The following is a 19,322-nucleotide window of genomic DNA, read 5'->3' on the forward strand; positions in this document are numbered from 1 at the left end:
AACTCGAGTGATTGATTGGAGCCATTATGGCCGTAACCAGTGCAGCTTTTTGTCAGAATCGGGCTGATATCCAATCAATACATTGTTAATTATTCCAATCAATTGTTACAAGAAAGCGGTTACAGTTATAGGAGCCACGGACTAGTTTAGTTAGGTTTTGGATATGGCAGTCAAACCTGTTAATCACCCCAACAGCCAGATGCTAGCTTTCAGTCTTGATACGCGTGCCCTGTATTAATACAGAATGTTGCTGCTGGAGATGCAGACTGGCTTATATGAGCGTAAATCCTGTGATACTGATAAACTTTTCATATAGCAGTAAATAAGAGTTTACACATGATAAATGCTGTTTAAACACAAACAGCTGCAGAAGTGCGGTTCACATTTAATGCAAACGTATTTTAAACCAGCACCCATCTGATTACACAGTAAGCCAACAGTTCAGGTTGGACATGCATTTAATTTGGATAGTTTTTGCCACTTGAGATATATTTTTAGAGCCATAAGTACCCGGCCCTGAGGCTACTTTAACTTTAATGTATTTATATTTATAACTAGATCAGCATTTTTGCACCAGCAAAGAAATAACCTTTGTTCATAAATAAACTCCTGAAAAAATGAACACTGCATGCCACCGGCACATAGAGCCAGCATGATAAGCACATTGCTGATCTTGATTTCTGATGGTACAGAAATCAAGGTCAGCAACACCTGATGTACCGTGTTAAAATAACCGCTGGTAGTCAAGACTGATGAAAAGCGTAATGTGACAGCAGCGTGATGAATCAGACGAGGACTCAAATCAAACTGCACATGTTGTCTCCAACATCGTTTCTCTACTTCAGACTAAAACACAGTCTGAGAGTTTTTAAATTCAAATAAAATCTCTGTTTTCAGTGCCCCCCAAAAAAAGGTAAAGTAGTTTGGATGTTAGGCAAAAAGCCGCAAAAGTTTTACATTTTAATTTTAAGATGAAAACCTGTTAGCACGGACATGTCCTGGGTATCAGCTGCCTCACTCTCTCTTTCACCTGGAACATGTATACCTCAAAAAACACACGCACACACCGTACATTCATCCATGACCACCCTGTTACACCCCGCACTTGGCAGGATGCTTATCTGAGCAGACAGCTTTGGGCGCAGGGAGCCATCTCTTCTGATCTCCTCTGCAGTTTAAGAACCTTTTAACTAAGAAATAGCCCTCTGCCAAGCCCACCGCCTCTTGATTCCGGCTTATTCCCTCATCTCATGGGACTGATCTTCCGCCCCCATTGCAAACCCTGCAGCAGCGTTAGCAGAACGAGAAAGAGCCGATAGACATCCTGGCTTTTGAGATATCCCTGCACTGGTGTAATAGGAGACCTGTGAGTGGATTTGATGAGTGAGTGAAGTGCAGGTGGGTTTTTTTTGGGGGGGGGGGCAGTGAGTGTGTGTGCTCGCACATTCTTCAGCAGCTCCACGGGGTTTGACCTCAGGAAGACAGGCTGTTTTTTTGGGCAGCTGGACGATGGATCACAGGGTTTTAGTTTGGAGATTATTTCCTGCCACTGATAGACATCTGCTAAGTAGTACAATAACCTAATGGGAGGAGATGAGGGGAAAAGAGGGACATGACAAACAAGCTGAAGACTTGCACCTTCGGCTTCTCTCTTAACGGCAATAATAGGGGAAAATTGGTTCTTGAAATTGAATTGAAAAAAAGAGGGTCTCTTTCAGCAAGTATAATGCCTCCGAATACATTTGGTGAGCAGCAAATGGAGAAAAATGGAGGGTAGTTAGACGATTGTCTTTTATTTCAGAGAGGGGAAAGCGGTGGCGGTATCCCCCGTTAAGACTAGCTTTTAGTCTCAATCTACACCGTGTCCCTTTCCACTCTCTCAACCACTATCTTTGAACAAATGGACTGTGAGGATGGGCTTGTTGTGAAATTAGTATCCTCACAGCGAGGACACAGAGAAAGGATTATGTGAATAGCCAGTAATGAGCTCAAAGTGCCAGTGTGTTTAGGCCAGGCCTGCCTGTGTGTGAGAGGAAATGGCACTGCAAGCGACCTTTTTTTGCTCAAGCACCTGGCGAGACAGAGAGTGGCCCCTCTCTTCACTGCAAATGTGTGTGAGAGAGGAAGAGGGAGTGGAGTCTTCGGAGTCTAAAGATGCAGTTTACTCATATTTATTAGAGAGATGCATTTTTAGTGAACACCCTTTTCACACCGACAGGCTAAAAGAGTTGTTTTGTGCTGCTTCTAAAATGCTTTAAAAATACATGCGAGTGTTAAGTGCATTATACAAGCCTCGGGGTCTGAGGTCAAATGTAATTTCTTTAAAACTGTTTTATTTTTTTATTTTTTTAAAAGGCTTTTTATGGGTGAAAGACTGCATTCTGGGCGGGGAGGATGCATTTAACACCTGTTTCTGATCATTGCCTATTCAAACCAGGGAAGTCATTCAGTGTTAATTACAGGCAGCTAGATGTGTTTGCATATCGTAGTTCCTTTCTGCATTTTCCACCCTCACACTTCTAATCAAATTTTGCTTGAATCATTCGAAAAGCTAAATGGCTGTAGAACATTTGGATGCACTTCTTAAATCTCCTGTTTTTAAAAGGTAAAATATATGTGGGGAATTTCACAAGTTTATACAAATACACCTGTAAATACAAATCGAAAGTTAATTACTGCCAAACTTAGAGGAAGGATTTTGTCTATAATTTTCCTCTTTTTCACCTAAACTGTGCTGGGGATGTTCTGTTTTAAGGCCAGATAACGTAGCACAAATTTGCATTTGTGCATTTGGAAGTCATTGTCACAGATATTCAATAAAAGTTACAAAATTGACTTTGTAAGTGTTTGTCATAACGTAGCCTGCTTTAGATGATGGTTTTTCACTTTGGTCAAATATTACAGGAACATTGGGTCATTTACAAGCTTGATTTGTTTGGATTCTTCAATGACTGGTTTAATTTTTTGACGATTTTCACTGCTGGTCTGTGTTTTGCTTTATTCTTTAAATGAATGAGACAGGAGCCGGCGCTTTGCTGCCATTAATTTATCTTGTAATCATTGTAATTGCATTCTTTCATATTAAAATGATAATCTATAAAACTAAGTAATGGACTGATGGCAGGTGGCTAAATGTTCATTTAGTGATTCACTGAGAAAATAAATAACAGGGGACAAGCCTGTGACAGGCGCATGAGAAATCATTTTTCAATAATCTGCCACGCATCATGGCGGGAGACGCTGGCACTGACAGCATAGATGAAATATTTGCCTCTGTTCTTTGTTTTAATATGAGAGGAGACCAGCCCAGATGGAAACAATAGTGTTTTATATTGATGCATTTTGGACAAGACATTCAAACACAGGCTGAGCTAAGATTAAGGCCACAATCCTTTTTATAGACACAGCCATTATCCATTGTAGGTGAGACTGGGCTGCAAAAGTGTTCAATACAGCGAGAGCGTGTGGTTCCAGGAAATGAACGGTATCTGCTGTGTAAACAATGGTGAAGTGAATCTCGATCCTTATCATATAAAATCACTTCTGGAACCTCAGCGGTTTGCTTTAGCTGTTTTCATCTGGCCTATAAAACCAGTAGAAGTAATCAGTCATCATTGACACTCATAAGTTTCTAATGAATGATAACCTGTATCTGCATAATATATGTAAAACTGTGTCCTGTGCTTTCCACTAGGACTAGGATGGGCTTTTTCAGAAGAAACTAGCAGCAACTGCTTCCCTGTTCCTGAGTGAAGGTGGCTGTGGGGGAAAAATGGAAGTGTAGAGCTGGAGATTTATAGCCTAGAGGGAGATTGATTAGTGCCGTCACTAGCTCTGATGTACGGTTGGCAGTCTCCCCCTCCTAGCCCATCGCATTTGCTCACACACACACATGCAACCATACGGTTCAACACACGGCTACACATACATGCAGACACCACTCAGTCCCCCCCAGGCCTTTCCTGACAGTCCCCCAGAGCTGTTGCATGTTAAGTTGTTGCAGGCAGACTGCTGTTTTCTCAGCATTCCCATTTTTTATTTTTTTATTTTTTTTTTAGCTGTCCATAGATAACGCCATCAATCACCACGTACACACTGGCCTGGAAGGAATGTGTCTCAGTGTGCCTGAGTATTGCTACTTTGTGTGTGAGCCCGTGTGTTTGTTTTGACGATGGTTTCATGGACAGGAGATGCGGTTGAATGGCTTTGTGGATGTGCTGTTTGAAGCTGCAGAGTGACTGGCCTGGACTGTGCTCTGAACCCGTGTCAACTGTGGTGCCCCGATGCAGGTGTGTGTTTATCATTCAACACACAGCTGAGGGGCAGGCAGCCGTAGGCATGCTTTACCAATTAAATCGTGAGTGAGAAACCTAGCCCATCTAGCCCAGAGTGAGTTCCTGCAGCCTTACGAGACACGGCCATGACCTCGAATCATCCTGCTTAATTCACTGCAGTGTTCCTCTTTTTCTCTTTCTCTTGCTCCTTTTCTACTCTAGGTTGGCCGCAGAACTCCCCCGGCTGTTGTACTGTGCCCACCTCGCCATGCTGGCCTGTTTGCAGAGGAGGCAAAACCCTCAACCCCAGCACCCAGTGTGTGCCAGCAAGACCCTGGAGCCACCACAAGCCCTTGGACGGAAATGTAAGTTAACAAAGAGAGGGTGCGATGGAGGTCAGGAATTCTTGCCTGAAGCAGTGGAATGAGAACGACGTTTGTGTTTGATCTTCATGCTGAAGGACAGAAACTTGTTGTTAACCCTAACTGAGAAGTTACAAAAAATAGACTTTTCAGTTTCTGTTGTTGGCACTATTTTCTCTCAATACTCTGAGGAATTCTAAACACTTTCATTCACTTTGCACTTAGGCCTTGGAATGCTATGTTGTTTGGCTACTCATTGTGAGGGAGGCTGTTTAGCAGTGCTGATTGTGCAGTCGTGGCAACAGGGCCGAACAGACAGTGTTTAACGTGCCTCAGTGGCCCTGGGTGACCCTGAGGGTCTGTAAACATTTACAGTGTCTGGCCCTGGTTGTGCCGGCCGCATGTAAAGTGTGACAGCTGCTCTGTTTGCTCCCTAGCACCACCCTCTGTCCACCCACAAAATGGTGTAAAGGGACAGAGATGAGCCAGGGCTGAAAACCGCTAAGAGTGCTGGCGAAACTAGCTCTAACCAGTTTGGGATTAGAGAGAGCTGCAGCGGTCAGGCCTCTGGAAGGTGAACTTCTCGTTAACTTTGCTGAAGCTTTGAATAAGCCTTTTTTGTCTGACAAGTGGAGGAAAGGTCTTTCCTGCTTATTTAACACTCCTAGACTCTTTATTGGCCTTTGTTTACATGGCAGGGCTACGAGCTACCTCAAGCTGATTAAAAAGGCTGGCGGATGGAGAGCAGGGGAGTACTAACCTTGCAGTTTTTACCCAAGCTTACAAAGGCTTAGTGGAAATAGAAGGATCTGGGCTTCTTCATCAGAGGAGCATTGTATCAAGCCTTTAACTAGCCCTGTGAAAGGCTTGAAACTCTTGATTGGCGAAGAAATGAAGCACTGCCCAAATTCTTTTTCAGCTCCTCACTGTCCAATTAGCTACTCTTCAGCTCAGCATCACTTTCCAAATTCCTTATGCAGAGGAGAGAAGAATCATAAACAAAAAGGTGACTGTATAATATATGTACTCAGACTTTTTTTGTTGTTTTTTCTAGTCTGTGTGGATATGGAGGTGTATAGATGTGCATGAAACAGGGAGGAACAGAGAGATAAACAAAGCCTTGGGTGCATTTGGAAGGGTTAGCTCTTTAGATTAGTGAACCAACCACAAATCGCTAATGAGGTTTTAGAGAAAGAGGCACAGTGAAAGGGGGAGGGGGAAGGAGAAATTGTGAAAATAAAATTAGTGAAGGTAAAGATGAAGAGGAAGGGAGAGAAATGGAAGGAGTCTTCAGCAGTCTTCTTAATCGATTCCCTACTTCCAATTTTGCAGGATTAGCCCACTTCCTCTCAAGGTCCTTTATTGAAGAGCAGCCAGTGGGAGTCAGGACTCAAATCAATAGAGAAAAAGAACAGTCTCCAGCTTTCCCTTTGCCCTCCCTCTCGCTGACCCTCTCTGTCTAACTCTCCCTGTCACTCCCTCTCCTTCTCCACCTGTTAAACCCTTTGATTGAAGGACTACCGCAGTGACTGACTTGAGGTTCATAATGAGGATGTTTGAACATAATAACCTCCTTTCTGTCCTTGGACTGGAGGGAGGGGGAGGCAAGTGTTGGATTTCCACCATCGTGCACCACTTGGCCTCAATAAGGCAATTGTTTGTCCGGGCCTAGAAAGGCTGCAGAAAAGCAGACAGTGGGTCTGGCTGCAGAAGTGGGCACACTCAGGTCACCATGCTGAGCAGGTCCCATGACTGATTGGTCGTGGCCAAGTTTGTGCCAGAATGGAAAGGGTTTGTGGGTAAAATGACAGGGCTCTCAACAGGAAGCTGAATATAAGAATACACCCTTGAAATGGACAGTAAGTAAAAGTGCAGGAGGGGGATTACGTGGCAGCGAAGGTAGAGGCGAGCTCTGTCATTTGCATCTGCTTTCCTTCAGTGTCAGAGAAAGTGGAGGTGGGGTGGCAGAGCATTGGGATAAGAGGGCGAGGAGGGTTTTAGAAAAAGCCCCTGCATGCAGATGCCGAGTGGCTGCACAGTTCATTGATGCGACTCCTATTGAATCCCATTAAAAATCCCTCATACCCTCAATAAAAAAGGACTTAACTGGCTCTACCATCAGCTGGAAGTGTTCAGATCGGCTCGCCAGACAATCAATTTCCCCCAAGCGCACAGAGCTTAGCAGGAGAAACAGGAGGCGGAGAGCGGGATGTTTCCATTATCACAGCCCGCTCTGTGTCTGTGCTCAGGAGGGTGGGGTGAGGTACTGTAGAGCGGGGAGAGAAAGGAGGCAGGAGCAGAGAGAGAGACGGGGAAAGACAGACAAGTAGAGGAGAGAGAGAGAGAAGCAGAAAGGGAGACAGAGAAGCTGGCTTTTCAAAAAGCTATTGACCGCCTGCCCTTAAAAATATCATATTGGATTAGCCTCACAGGGCAGCCTTTTGATAGTTTTTTTTCTTTGGCCGTAGAATTAAAAGGAGTGCGGAGCATTACTTGAATTATAAATCATAGGCACTTGCTTTCACTGCGCCCAAATTCCGCACATATGTGGCTGCACTCTCCAGCGCCAGCCCCTGTCATTTTTAATTAAATCCCCCCTTATGGGTGACATTTGTAGCTTGCCCCCTCCTTCGTCCTCCCCCTCCGCGTCTATCTACCACTGCCCTATATGGAGACATGAAAGGCAGAGACGGCAGCGGAGCCAGGACCTCTCATCGTGTTGTGCCCCACAGAGAGGGCACCCATCCAGGCAGATGAGAGAGAAAGGCCCTGCAGGGGGAGAGGGGTGAATGGATGCCACTGACCCTGGCCACCCTCAGCCGGTGGTGACCTCCCTCTCCACCCATTCCTTTCCTTGATCATCCTTCGATGTGGTCCGGAAGGTCCAGGGAACACGGGTGAGTGTTAAAGCCCCGCTCTCGGAGGGGAACGGGAGGCGGACCAGTCCAGTGAACACTGAGATGGCTGGACAGGAGGCCCAGCAGCCCCCACCACTACCCTGCCTCCCCTCTTGCCCAGACAGCAATTACTCTGTCGCATGTCAGCTAGAGAATAACAGGTCCAGAATCCTTCACTTGAGTAGTTGATGGGGGTATTTCTGCTGGCTATTTTCCAAAATAATATCTTTTCAAATTTCAGCAGGTTTTAATTTGTTTATTCATTCCTTAGCAGTTGCGTTTGTGCCAGCATGACATTTTGTAATGATGCAGTTGTCAAAATGGGTGTGCATATTTGCACATTTTGTGCAGACATGCTGTCAATGCTACAGTACCCTTGTTAACAAAACAGCTTACTGCCACTCCCATATTTGTCCAATGATTGGATCAGACTTTGGGCTAAACCTGGGTGTTCCCTTGTGTCTCTAACCTCAACAGGGCCTGGTTGCGACTCATGAGCACACAATGGTGATTTATAATTACTTTTGGTGTCACTGCACCTAAGCCTAATTAAAACAAAAATGATTTTCCTTTAAAGATGAACGCAATTCTACTTATGTCAAAAACATAAAGCTACTTTTTTAAATTATTATTTAAAGCTAAAGCCACTCTTCAATCAACTGTTGTACAGCCCAGAATTTTTCTTGTAGCAGAGATGTGTACACACACATTTACACAAGCACACCTGCAACCATAACCCTGTGTGACACCACCCGGGAGGCCCGGGGGTGCCAATCAGCCAGGTGTAGATGAAAAATTCCCAGAAGGCTTGGTATCCCAGGTTCATGCTATGTCAGGCCAGGTTCGGCCCTCTTCCAGCTTGATCGACAGAGACAACCTGGCCTTGTCACATACAGCCTTAGGACATGACATAGAGGTACACCTGGGGATTGTAGTTTTCCTAATAGCCCCATGCTTTTGCAGGCAGAGCTGCCAAGGCCATTAGTTTTCTTTGCTTTTAGCTGCTTCTCTTCCTAAGCCACATTGCCATTGGGAGGGAAATATGCTCAGGTAATGACCTGCTGCCACCTCTCCTCCACACTTGTCTGAGGCAGTACGAGACATAACAGTGGAATTAGCTGGCCGTATCAAATTGCACCACAATACTTCAACAACTACTATCCAAGGGGGAAAAGGGGGAGTTGGCAAGAAAGGGGAGGGAAGGGACTTTTTTAGTTGAATATTTAAACGTGGTCACTTGCGGCAGCAGAAATAACAGCCTTTACCCTGATTGCCTCAGTACCCTGGAGGTGGCGGGGGCTGGAGGGTGTAAAGCGAAACTGGGAAAAAAGGAATGGAGACTGCAAGGGAGAGCAAATCTGCATGCACTTGACCTTTTCCCGCTGATTGAACTACCTCATTTCTAACTCCCATTTGGAATTCCACAGAGGGTCCACAGAGACTGTCATTATTCCACTGTCTGCAGCAAGGAAGCAGAGGTCACGAGGTGTTTTTTACAGTGCAAGGTGATTGACAGCTATCCACGTCTTCCTCCATAACTCATCCACGATTCCTATTTATGCAGTTTCATTTTGAGGAATCGCTGGCTTTGCATAGCTGCACTGATTGTGTAATTTGCACTTCTGTAATATTGCTAGATTGTGAAAAGCGGAGAATTTTGAGTCGCAGTTTATTTCAGAGAGACGGCCATATGATATTAGTTGTACATATCTTACCTCATGCATACCACAGCCTCTTCTGTCGTGTTGGCGTCTGATTGCTGGCACACAGAGAATCATTTCCGGATGGTGACATCCAGCAGAGCCATGCCTTCCCTCTGCCCTCTGCCTTCTGCTGTGAACACAGGGGGTGAAGCAATCTTATTGCCTTGAGAGGTGAGCTTGAGGAAAAGGGACTCTGGTGTAGTTTTGGTCGCAGCAGGACTTGGGTTCAAAAACAGGTTCCTTGTTCCAAAGCCTCCGAGCTGGCATTTGGGCATCCCAGGTGCAAGGCAGCGACACCCTCTGTCTTCGCCTGCCAGAAAGTGGGGGTGGGTTGGACGATCTGAGCGAGGGTACAGAGAGTGTCTGCAAGCTCTAGCTGTCCCACAGGAAATGATCGTGTCTTCATAAAGCTAAACCCAGCACAGCCTGGCTGTGAGAGGCGTTCAGGAGGTTTGGCACACTCCTGGCAGGATATTTTGTTTTTGAGCATGGACGTCTTAACAAAACTTAAAATAAAAACGGAATTTTGGTCCAGTAATTGGACTTTAAAAGTGTGCGAGTTGGAAGAAAAGTTTGAGTTATTTTTTAACCAAACTTCAAGCCATTAATTGCTCTATTTCTGTCTAGTTGCTTCATCCAAATGAAAATACTACAGCAGATTCGAAAGTTTAAATCAAGATATTATTATTTACCTTCTTAAATTCTACTAAACTGGCAATATTTTGCATAAAAGTAGTCCTCTTTGGAGGATTCACCAGCATTTAGTTTTAAGTGAATTAGCCAACGCATTTTAACCTCATAGCTATTATTGAGATTCACAGAGTACTTATTGATCAGTATGTTATTGCACAAGTTCTTTGAAGGGTGTAAACATGATTAGAAAATGCACAAGAAGTCATGTGTGAGCAATTTGAAATTAGAGAGCCATTAGCAGTGTGTAGTTTTGGTTTGAACCAGAAATGCACTTTTAATACCACTCCTGCCTTTGGTTTTTCATTCTGCCGAAGCAGTGCAGAGGTTTTGGCAGAGAGAGCATGGGAGTGCAAACTGACCACAGCACAATAATCAAATCATTGCTCCACTGGGACATTTAACTGCAGTCTGCTGTTTACTCATTCTAATGAAGCCCATTTTTGTCATTTTAGGATCTTCATATTTGAATATTTACTTACATAGTTAAAGATTTGACGCCATGGTCTGACCCTAAGGTTTTATCCTAGACCTCTTGCTACAACCCTCTTCCATGGTTCCTTAAAGACTTTAGAGACTATCCCCAAGAATCAGTTTCCCCTAACCAATCACAATTCAAAGGACAATCTGCAAACTCAGATTGTCAGATTGGTCTTCAAATGAAAGTGGCTTCTCAGGAAATTGATCATGGCAGTGACCAGATGGTGCCAGTGATACAAATATACAGGTTTCATTTAGAGGAGTGCATTGAGTAAGAAACAAAACATTTACTTGCAAGAATACAACTCAAATTTGATATCAGTAATAGTTTGTAGTGGCCTATAGTCACTTCTTTTTATGCAATAAAAATGAATCTATTAAATAATAATGAATAAGAGCCATGGGTCTGCGAAGACCATACAGCAGTCAGTATGTTGCTTCTACACTACCTGTTACATCATCTAATGGTGCTTTCACTTGCACTCAGACTGCTTGGTGAATCTCGCCAGCAAGATAGTGGGTGACGATCTACTCACAATGTTCTTGTAATGCATTTGTATCTCATTTTCTCTGTTAACTTTAAGGTGTCATCGATCTAACTTAACACATAAACTATATAAACTAATTTTGTCGCTTTGGTGACGGGGTTCCTTGACACAGTTGTGCATCATTCATGCCAATAAAGCATACTGAATTCCGTTGAACTGAACTTTAATACTTAAAACAAGTTTTTAAGTTTGACCACAGACCCATAGTTGGATAAGATGGAGCCTTATTGATGAAAAATAAACATTAAAACATTCAGCTTTAAGCGATGGTTAACATTATAGAACACTGCATCTATTAAATCCTTCCTTCAAAAACTCCACTGACATTAAATCTTTTACAAATTTTGATTAATCTTTTTGACAACGTTCTCATTTATGCATGTCCTTTCAATGGTTCTCTCCTCTCCTCTCCTCTCCTCTCCTCTCCTCTCCTCGGCATGTGTACTGCCTTGTTGTCTGTGCAGTGTTAAATATTAATTGGGAATCAGTGGAGGACTTGTCTCCTAAATGATAGAACAGAAGGGCCCAGGCTTGCCTCAGGCAGCCTGCAGGCGCCTTTCTTCTTCCATTTACCTGCAGGCCTGCGCACCAGCACTTCCTCCAGTTTGACAGGCCTGCCCAGGCCCCTCCAGCCTTCCTTCATCTCTCCATCTCTCTCCCGCTCTCTCTCCCTTACCTCCCCGTCTCCTCTGCTCTGTGCACTGGTTCCTTTTCTTGTGCTTATGTGCTTACGATCTTTACCTCTGGGTTTTTCTTTTTTACTCCAAAACTGTGTGTGTGTTGTTGCTGTGTCCATTTGTGTTTGTGCATGACTCTGAATGCTGCTGGCTCTTTGCTGTACATGTAGCCCTTTGAGAAAATGGTGTCACAGCGTGGCATATTCTCTTAAAGACAGAACAAGGAGGGCCTGACATAAATCTTTCAGGTCAGGTTTTTAGCTTGTTGGGGTTTTTTCTTGGCTCTGTGTCCCGCATTGCTCTCTGGCTCATCGCTGAATGGTTTAATCTCTGTTTCCTCTTCCTGATGTCTCCCCATAACGGGCCTCATAGTTTGTCTTTCTGTCTTCCGTGAGCTGTGCTTTGTTCCTCTCTATCAGCCTTGTCATCTGGAGAGGTGTACCAAGACAAAACAAAACAACTGGAGCCGTCTGCTCCTTTGTTGCTCTGGCTGGCTCTAACTTGTGGATGACCCTTTTGGCTGGAGTTAATTAAGCTGTCGAGATTTGTTTTGGAAATCAAACCAGTTTAACCTGCTGTTTTATTCTCCCTCTCTATCTGTTTTCAGCAGAGCACAGCTTTTCACAAGGTTCACTGAAGGTACGCTGTGAAGCGGCAGGGCTGAATGTAAAATGGGAAGAACCTGGGGAAGGAAGGAGGAGAGGGCAGCAGAGAGGAATGGATGTAAATGGAGGAGAGTAGGAGGTGAAGTTGACTTTGATGCCATAGGAATGAGTTCACAGGCTCATGAGCACAGGCCTAATCGCACATGACAATATCGGCTGGTGTGCCAGTCGCAGCACATAACCACCCCGCTGCTTGTGCTGACTCGGGGTATTTGCTGATAAAGCTCTGCTTTCTAGACCATGCTGTATGCACAATGAGGGTGGCCCAGGCAGGCCTGAGGGCTGGCTCATCACAGAACCTGCTTCTATACAGAACCGTGCACTCAACTAAGCCCTTTGGCAGGCCTTGATTATTAAACAGAAAGCAATTTTTGCGATGAATATAGTTATTTTTTTCCATTAATCTATTATGTTGCCCATCCAGCCCCATAAATTATTGCAAATGGAAAGAGCCTGGTGAAACTTGTTCCTGAAATGACGCTGTGGCTGTGAGCAGCTCTCTTCACAGTGTGAAATATTCAGGACGGTTATTCTTCCATTGAAATGCCTTTTTTTTTTTTTTTTTTTTTGGTGTTGGCTGTCATGGGAACAAACACGGAGCTTGTTCTTTTTGTTTGGGTGTTTTTTTTTTTAAATTAATTTTGTTGTTGTTGTTGTTGTTGTTTATGAAATTCAGCGTGTAGTGTGAGGTAAACATGTTGCCCCAGTTTTTCTGTTTGTTTGGTGCACGGGTGTCCTACAAAAGGCCTGACACGGCTGCTGCCGGCCTGCATTCCTTTGCGGCTCAAAGAGGACTAAACTACCCACTGGTGTTGTGTTGACCAGACTCTCAGCTAGATCATTAGTAATTAACATGTGCAGTGATCTCCGGAATTAAAGGGAGGCTCATCTGCTTAGTTCCCTTTCATGCACATTAAGATATCTTCCCCTAGACTCTAAGGCTCCTGCCTAAATAGCTTGTCATATTGTAAGATATTTCAGAAAGGTCAGTGTTGATAATAATGTCTTAATTCCTTTGAGAGGCAGCAGGTCTGCTCTGGTGCTGCCAGTGGTGTTAATGGGGCAGGAATGCAGGGCGAGTGCTTTCCCACGCTGTTAGTTTTCTTCTGCTGGGTGCGTTTGAGATGAGGCTCTGGGCTGGCAAGGCTCTGCTAATGCAGCCAGAGTGCAGACAAATGGAAAGTGACACTTGTGTGTGTAGAATGGTATTTGTGGTGACGCTTTGACTACAGATAATAAAGTGTTCGCCCTGAGGTGATTTCGCCCGGCAAGCACCCCAGATGAAACTCACTTACTCAGAGAGGGAGACAGAAGAGACTGAGAGGGGGATGAAGAGACAGAGGAGACGGAGAGGAGGATGAAAAGACAGAGAGGGGGATGAAGCGTGAGAGGAGCACAAAGAAATGAAAAGGATGGGGAGAAACAAGAGAAAGCGGTGAAAAAAAGATCCAAAGACATGCAGAGGGAGAGTCAATGTTTTTTTATGGGTCAGAGGGCAATGCTATTATTTCAGAGAGTGGTGGGTTTTAGAGGTCAACACACTCAGGCTGAGAGTTGTCCTTTTTTCAGACTAAATTGTGTTTATTCACCTGTTTGGTGGTTTTTAATAAGAAATCAGTTAGCTTGAAGCTAATTCTGATTTATGGATTTTATTGATGAATTGCTATTGATGTTATTAAAGAGAAAAAACATCAGTTTCATCGGGAGGGTAAAATATTAGAATTAGTTGTTAGTGGGATCTGTGTGTGTGTGTGTGTGTGTGTGTGTGTGTCTGGCTGGCAGGCCATGTGTACAGAGGAGTCCTTCAGGATCAATCAGTTCTCAGTAATTTCCCCTACAGCCCATAAAAGCCAGGTCTGTCTAGAAGGAGCATGAGGCTGCCACATCAAACCAGCTAATTAATTTTCATAGCTGATTCAGTAACATCTGGCTTTGGAGATAAATTCTAATGAGAAAATGTAAACACGACAGTGTCCTGATGGTATAATATTTCACATTTCTTTGGTAGAAACCTTTATAATAGAAATCCAATTAGCAGTTTTGATTTGGACACGTTAGCCGCATATGTAAAACATTAAAAAACGTGTAACAACATGCGGAACAGAAAGTGAAAAACATTTCTGTTTTTCTGCTGCTCCTTTTCACTGTTATCCAGTACCTGTGGACCCCATCTCTGTATCAGCGTACTGTATTTACCGCACACGTGTGCCGCTTCACTGCAGGCTAAACAAATGACCTCATGCTGCAGTGAGGAGGAAGCCCAGATTAGTCTTTCAGTTTAGTATTTCTTCCATCTGCTTGTGTGGAAAATAGATAGATTAAATCTTGGATGAGATTGTCTTTAATGAAATGAAAGATTAAATGTGGGAGTTTTGTCCAAGTTTTGCTTAAATCTATTTTAACAATTAAATCCATTTTTGACATGGTGCCATGCCTGCGTGCCTGTGAAGGATCAGTGTGCAGATTGCTTTAACATTCTCATTATCCGCTTTGCTATTTGTGAAACATGTTGGCAGGTTAAAAGCCCAATATGCAGTGCAGTATGGTATCCCCTGTTGAAATATCTTGTCCAGCTACTGCTTTTATTTACATAGAAATTAATTTGATTAGAGAAATAATTTTCTTGTAAGTTTGTGTGCGATGTTTGATAAAGTGACGGCAACTGGAAACAAAAAGCTGCGTTAAATAAACCGATTTTGATTCAACAAAGTCGTATTAAAAAAACATCCAATCAATAAGTCATGAAGTATTTAGAAAAGAGTTATCTGGTGAGCACATTTTTGTTTCCACTGCCTCACAATATGCATTTGTTTGATGATTGTGATGACACAAGCAGCTGCTGAATTCAGACAGCTCTATCCTCTGAGAAATCATTGCAGTGATTGATTTTTATCTTTGCAATTATAGATAGCAGAGGCCTGACAAATAATTGCCTGGATTTTTTTTTCCTTCCCTGTGTTGTTGCACAGAAAATCAACCTTGAGATGAACAGAGAGAGATGAGTGCTTGTAAAAAAAAAATGCTTTTTTGATATCAAGCAAGCAGCAGGGTTTCCTTTCCCCTCACGTGCACTTGAATTGATTAGTACTTTGGTTGAGGGCATATTCAACATGTCTGCCCCCCTGCAAGGCTGCTCTACCCTGTTGATCAGTGGCTCATACATGAGCTTCCTCCGCTCTCTCCCTCTCCTCAGGAAGCTCCTGTGGGGCACCGAGGCTTTGATTGACTGGCGGCTGAGTCCACAGGACGCCTCTATTATTATCATCTCTTCCTCGGCAGAGGGGCGGGGGTCTATGTCCAGGGGGTCTGGACGAAAGCCCCTGCTTTGTGTGCCCGATAGTCAATTAGAGGCAGCGCTCTGCCGGAGACGAGTGGGATGCAGGGTTAATTGCAGAGGACCAAACAGCTGGCTCTATCAGGGCCCATTGTGTTTGCAGCAGTTGTCACGGCAATTGAGGCCTGGCTGTAATCGCTGACTAATCAGCCTTGTGCCAGATGACACCTCCATTAGCACAAGGCAGGTATTGTTCAGGACGTGAAGCTGCCTCTGGCTTTCCCCAGCCTGCCCATCCTTTTACAGCAAGTTAAGGGACGCTGATTCTATCTGCTAAGAGATAAACAATAGCCACAGGTCAAGGGTTCCTTCAAGGGACAATGCTGTTCAGCCTGCCCCGTGCTTGACAGGTCAAACCTTTTCCAAGCTGGGAGATTGTGATGTGAAGGATTTGAATTGCCATGAATTATTAATTTGAATAAATTTATTACAGTGAGATTAATGGCTGACTGTACATTAGTGCAGGAATGGGCTGCGAGAGTGTGGAAAAGGAGCATCCCGCCAGCCCAGTCCTCAAAAAGACAACCCAGATAAATGAAGAGCAAAGGCGAAGAAAAGAGGCCCAGCACACATGAGTGCATATAGGTTTACGGTATATATGCTGAGTATTTCGAGGACGTGCTTTTACTTAATGTGGACTGTCATTATGAGGGGAAATGGTTCCCAGCGAAAGTAGCGGGTGCTGAACTAAGACTGACCTCTCGCTTTCTTTCGTCTTCCTGGTCATCTCTGTTCCTGTAGTTTGCCCTAACCTCATCACAGGCTGCTCTGTTTGTTTGGCCGTAGTCTGAGTGTATTACACACTCGTTGTTCTGTGAAAACCTAATTGCAGTTCAACCAAATGGTCCTCTTCCTTCATCTAAACAAGCGCTCTTCTCCCCTGCTCACCAGTGTGCATGGTCAGAGGGGATCAAAGCGTGTGGTAAGTAGGGACGTAGACTTTGCAGGAGTGAGTGAGGAAATGCTGAGGGCTTTTTGATGTTTTGGAGCGTTTTCTCCGCTAATAAGAAGAAACTTCTCCAACCTGCTCATAATTTTAGAACACTTGGAACACTAATAAATGGGAGCAAGGGCATCTCAGGCAGTTCTCTCAGACTTTTTCCTCCGCTTATTCATTTAAACCTCTAATTAAAATGCAAAGCATTCTCGTGGTCCTCTGGATTTGGTGCTGCACTCTCGCACAGCCTCTGACTCCCTATCTCCTCTCCTTTTTTTTGCTCCTCTCCCCTGCTACCCCTCCTCTTTTCACCTCACCTAACTCCATGCTCTCATACTCTCTCTGTCTGCCTTTGCTTCTTGTGATCAACACAATTTGACCTCTCACTTGGAAGAAGTGCACAGAATTTAATGGATTTTTTACAGTCTAATCTAACCAGTTCCCTCTTTATTGCTGTTTTGTACCCAGTGGACCTCATCTTTACCAGGCCTCCCCCCTCTGCCGCCTCTTCCACCGTCACACCAAGAAAATTAGTTCATCAGAATTCAAAATGTACTGCTGGCTAATTAAAGGAGTGTTAATTGAGTGTTCAGAATTGGGTACCCCCTTCACCAAATGCACACAGACACACACACACAGAGCAATCACACAAAAAGCACACACGCAATCACAGTGACAGCACCGGGTACACCAAGGACGTTGCGCTTGGGGAGTTTCATGCCAATCAAAAATGGAGAGAAAGGAGAGTGCCCATCCTCCAAGTGAAATGGGATTTCTAGATCATATCATGGCCTATTGCAGCTCAGTTCAGTGCTGTGCTGCCATGTTATCCAATCCCTGCCTTGCTATCTCTGTCTGACCGCTGGAGAGTGGAGCACTGCACAGATAGCCCCTCTCTCACGGCGTGCATCGTGCTAATGAGGGGTGGCATTTAGAGATGTGCTGCTCTGACACATGGGCATTGTGTGCCAGGCACTGGGTGATTAAGGACGAAGGTCAGCCCATTAATTGCCTCCCTGCCATCTCCGCTCCCTGGCGCGTGATCTCTCAGTACTAATGCATGTGTTTGCCTGAGCTTTTATCTAATCTCCAATGCAGTTCAATCACACTATGCTTGGTTTGTTTACATTCCTTTCATGTGAAAGTTTTTTTTCCGCTCTTACTTCTTTTCAAAGCAGCGCTTGCCCAGGTTTTGCTGTTCATTTACTGTGAGCTATTTCATGTGCTTGTGAGTGCACATAGCCTCCTGCTCTCAGGAAGGGAAATAGCATATTCTTCCATCCCCAGGGGAAATAATTAATCCTTACAAGGCTGTCGCATGTTGAAATGAAGCGAGTGTGAAGCATTTAGCCCAGGAGGCATTGCAGGCTGTCGCCCGCACAGGCACCTGTTGTTGTCCCTGCCCTACATTTCATGAGAGAGCGCTGAGCAGAGGATAACAACATGCTCCACTGATGGCAAATGAGACACACAACTGCCGATGCAGGTGTGTGTATGCATGCGAATGTGCCTCCCCCCATTTTTTTCCCCCTGTTTTTCTGCATGATGTTTGCATGCACGACCACGCTAGAGAGTGTGCACAGGTGCAGGAAACCCCCCCTCCCACCTTATGAGGAGGTAAGGGCTCGCACAAAGGAGGCAGTGCTGGCGGCCTCAGAGGGTGTTTATCAGCCCGCACCATCTGTATGCTGCTGCTCATTGCTATGATCTACTGCAGCCTAAACCAATAAGTCACAGAGCGCCAGCCTAAAAAGAGACTCACTCCTTTAACCTCCATGTCCTCACTTATAGACTTACTGCTCTGGAGGAGAGAAATGCAGAGACCCCGCACATCAAACACACAGTGTGAATAACAATGTGTGTATGAGAGTGAAATATGCTCTGGTTTGTGGCCATACTTAGGCTACTGTAATCAACTTTGCTATAAAATTTTTACCGTGGAACTTTTTAAAGAGGAAGCCAGAATCAGAAGCATCCAGATGCTCATTTGCCTCCTCCTCCTCCTCTTCTTCCTTTATGCCCATGGGTTCTAATAACCGGAAGCCTTTGTGGAGCTGAGATGGGTTTTGTAGGCCTGAAAGGCCTCTAATCCCTGTGGCCTGTGAAGTGTGAAACCCTTTGATGCCAGGTTGGTGTGCCAAAGGCTCTGCCTATTGACAAACAAGGGCCAAGCTGGGAAAAGACGGAGGGAGAAGGCTTTCTCCTCTCTCTCTCTCAGAAGAAATGCAGGCTCAGGCATGGAAAATATGGGCTCAGTCAGTGAGAAGGAATAGAATTAGCCACCCTTTAATGAATTTCCTGGCTGTTTTTATAGTTTTTTTCCTCATGTGGCAGTAATTAGGTGGAATGATGGGCATACTGCAGCTGGGGGCTTATAGGGGCGGCAGGGCACAGGCCCTTGATATGCCTGAAAGCCAAGTATCTTTCCTCATTTAGACCATGTGATGATCAAAGATGTTTTTTTGCCCTCATGTAAAGATGATCAGAAAAAATGCTGCCATCCATTTGCATGTGGACCAGCAATGTGCTTTGAAATGAGCATGTTTTTTTTCTTCTGAGCAAATAAGTCTTCTGTCAGTTTTCCTCTGCAAGTCAGAACATCAAAGCAAATGGCACTGCTGTCACCAGGGAAGCAGGGCTTTGCCTCAGTAAGGTTGGTTAGATCTTAGATAGGCTAGCCTGGCATACTCAGACAAGCCCATTAGAATGACACTCTAAATTAAAATTAAATAATTAATGTCAGCACTTTTTTTTT

At 44.4% G+C, this 19,322-nt stretch overlaps 1 protein-coding gene across 1 annotated transcript in view; it reads left to right on the plus strand.

The window, feature by feature from the left end:
* The window catches only part of fam222aa (family with sequence similarity 222 member Aa), a 51,589-nt gene that overhangs the window by 23,240 nt on the left and 9,027 nt on the right, over window positions 1-19,322 (plus strand). The window contains exon 2 of the mRNA XM_085475353.1: window positions 4,497-4,639. Within this exon, the coding sequence (XP_085331479.1) occupies window positions 4,543-4,639 (97 nt within the window). The 5' untranslated portion in view covers window positions 4,497-4,542. The remainder of the gene's footprint in view (window positions 1-4,496; window positions 4,640-19,322) is intronic.

Source organism: Copadichromis virginalis, linkage group LG12 (genome assembly GCF_057382275.1).
Source record: "Copadichromis virginalis isolate Kocher_CV1m ecotype Utaka linkage group LG12, C_Virginalis_male_GT1.1, whole genome shotgun sequence".
In the NCBI taxonomy this organism is placed as follows: domain Eukaryota; kingdom Metazoa; phylum Chordata; class Actinopteri; order Cichliformes; family Cichlidae; genus Copadichromis; species Copadichromis virginalis.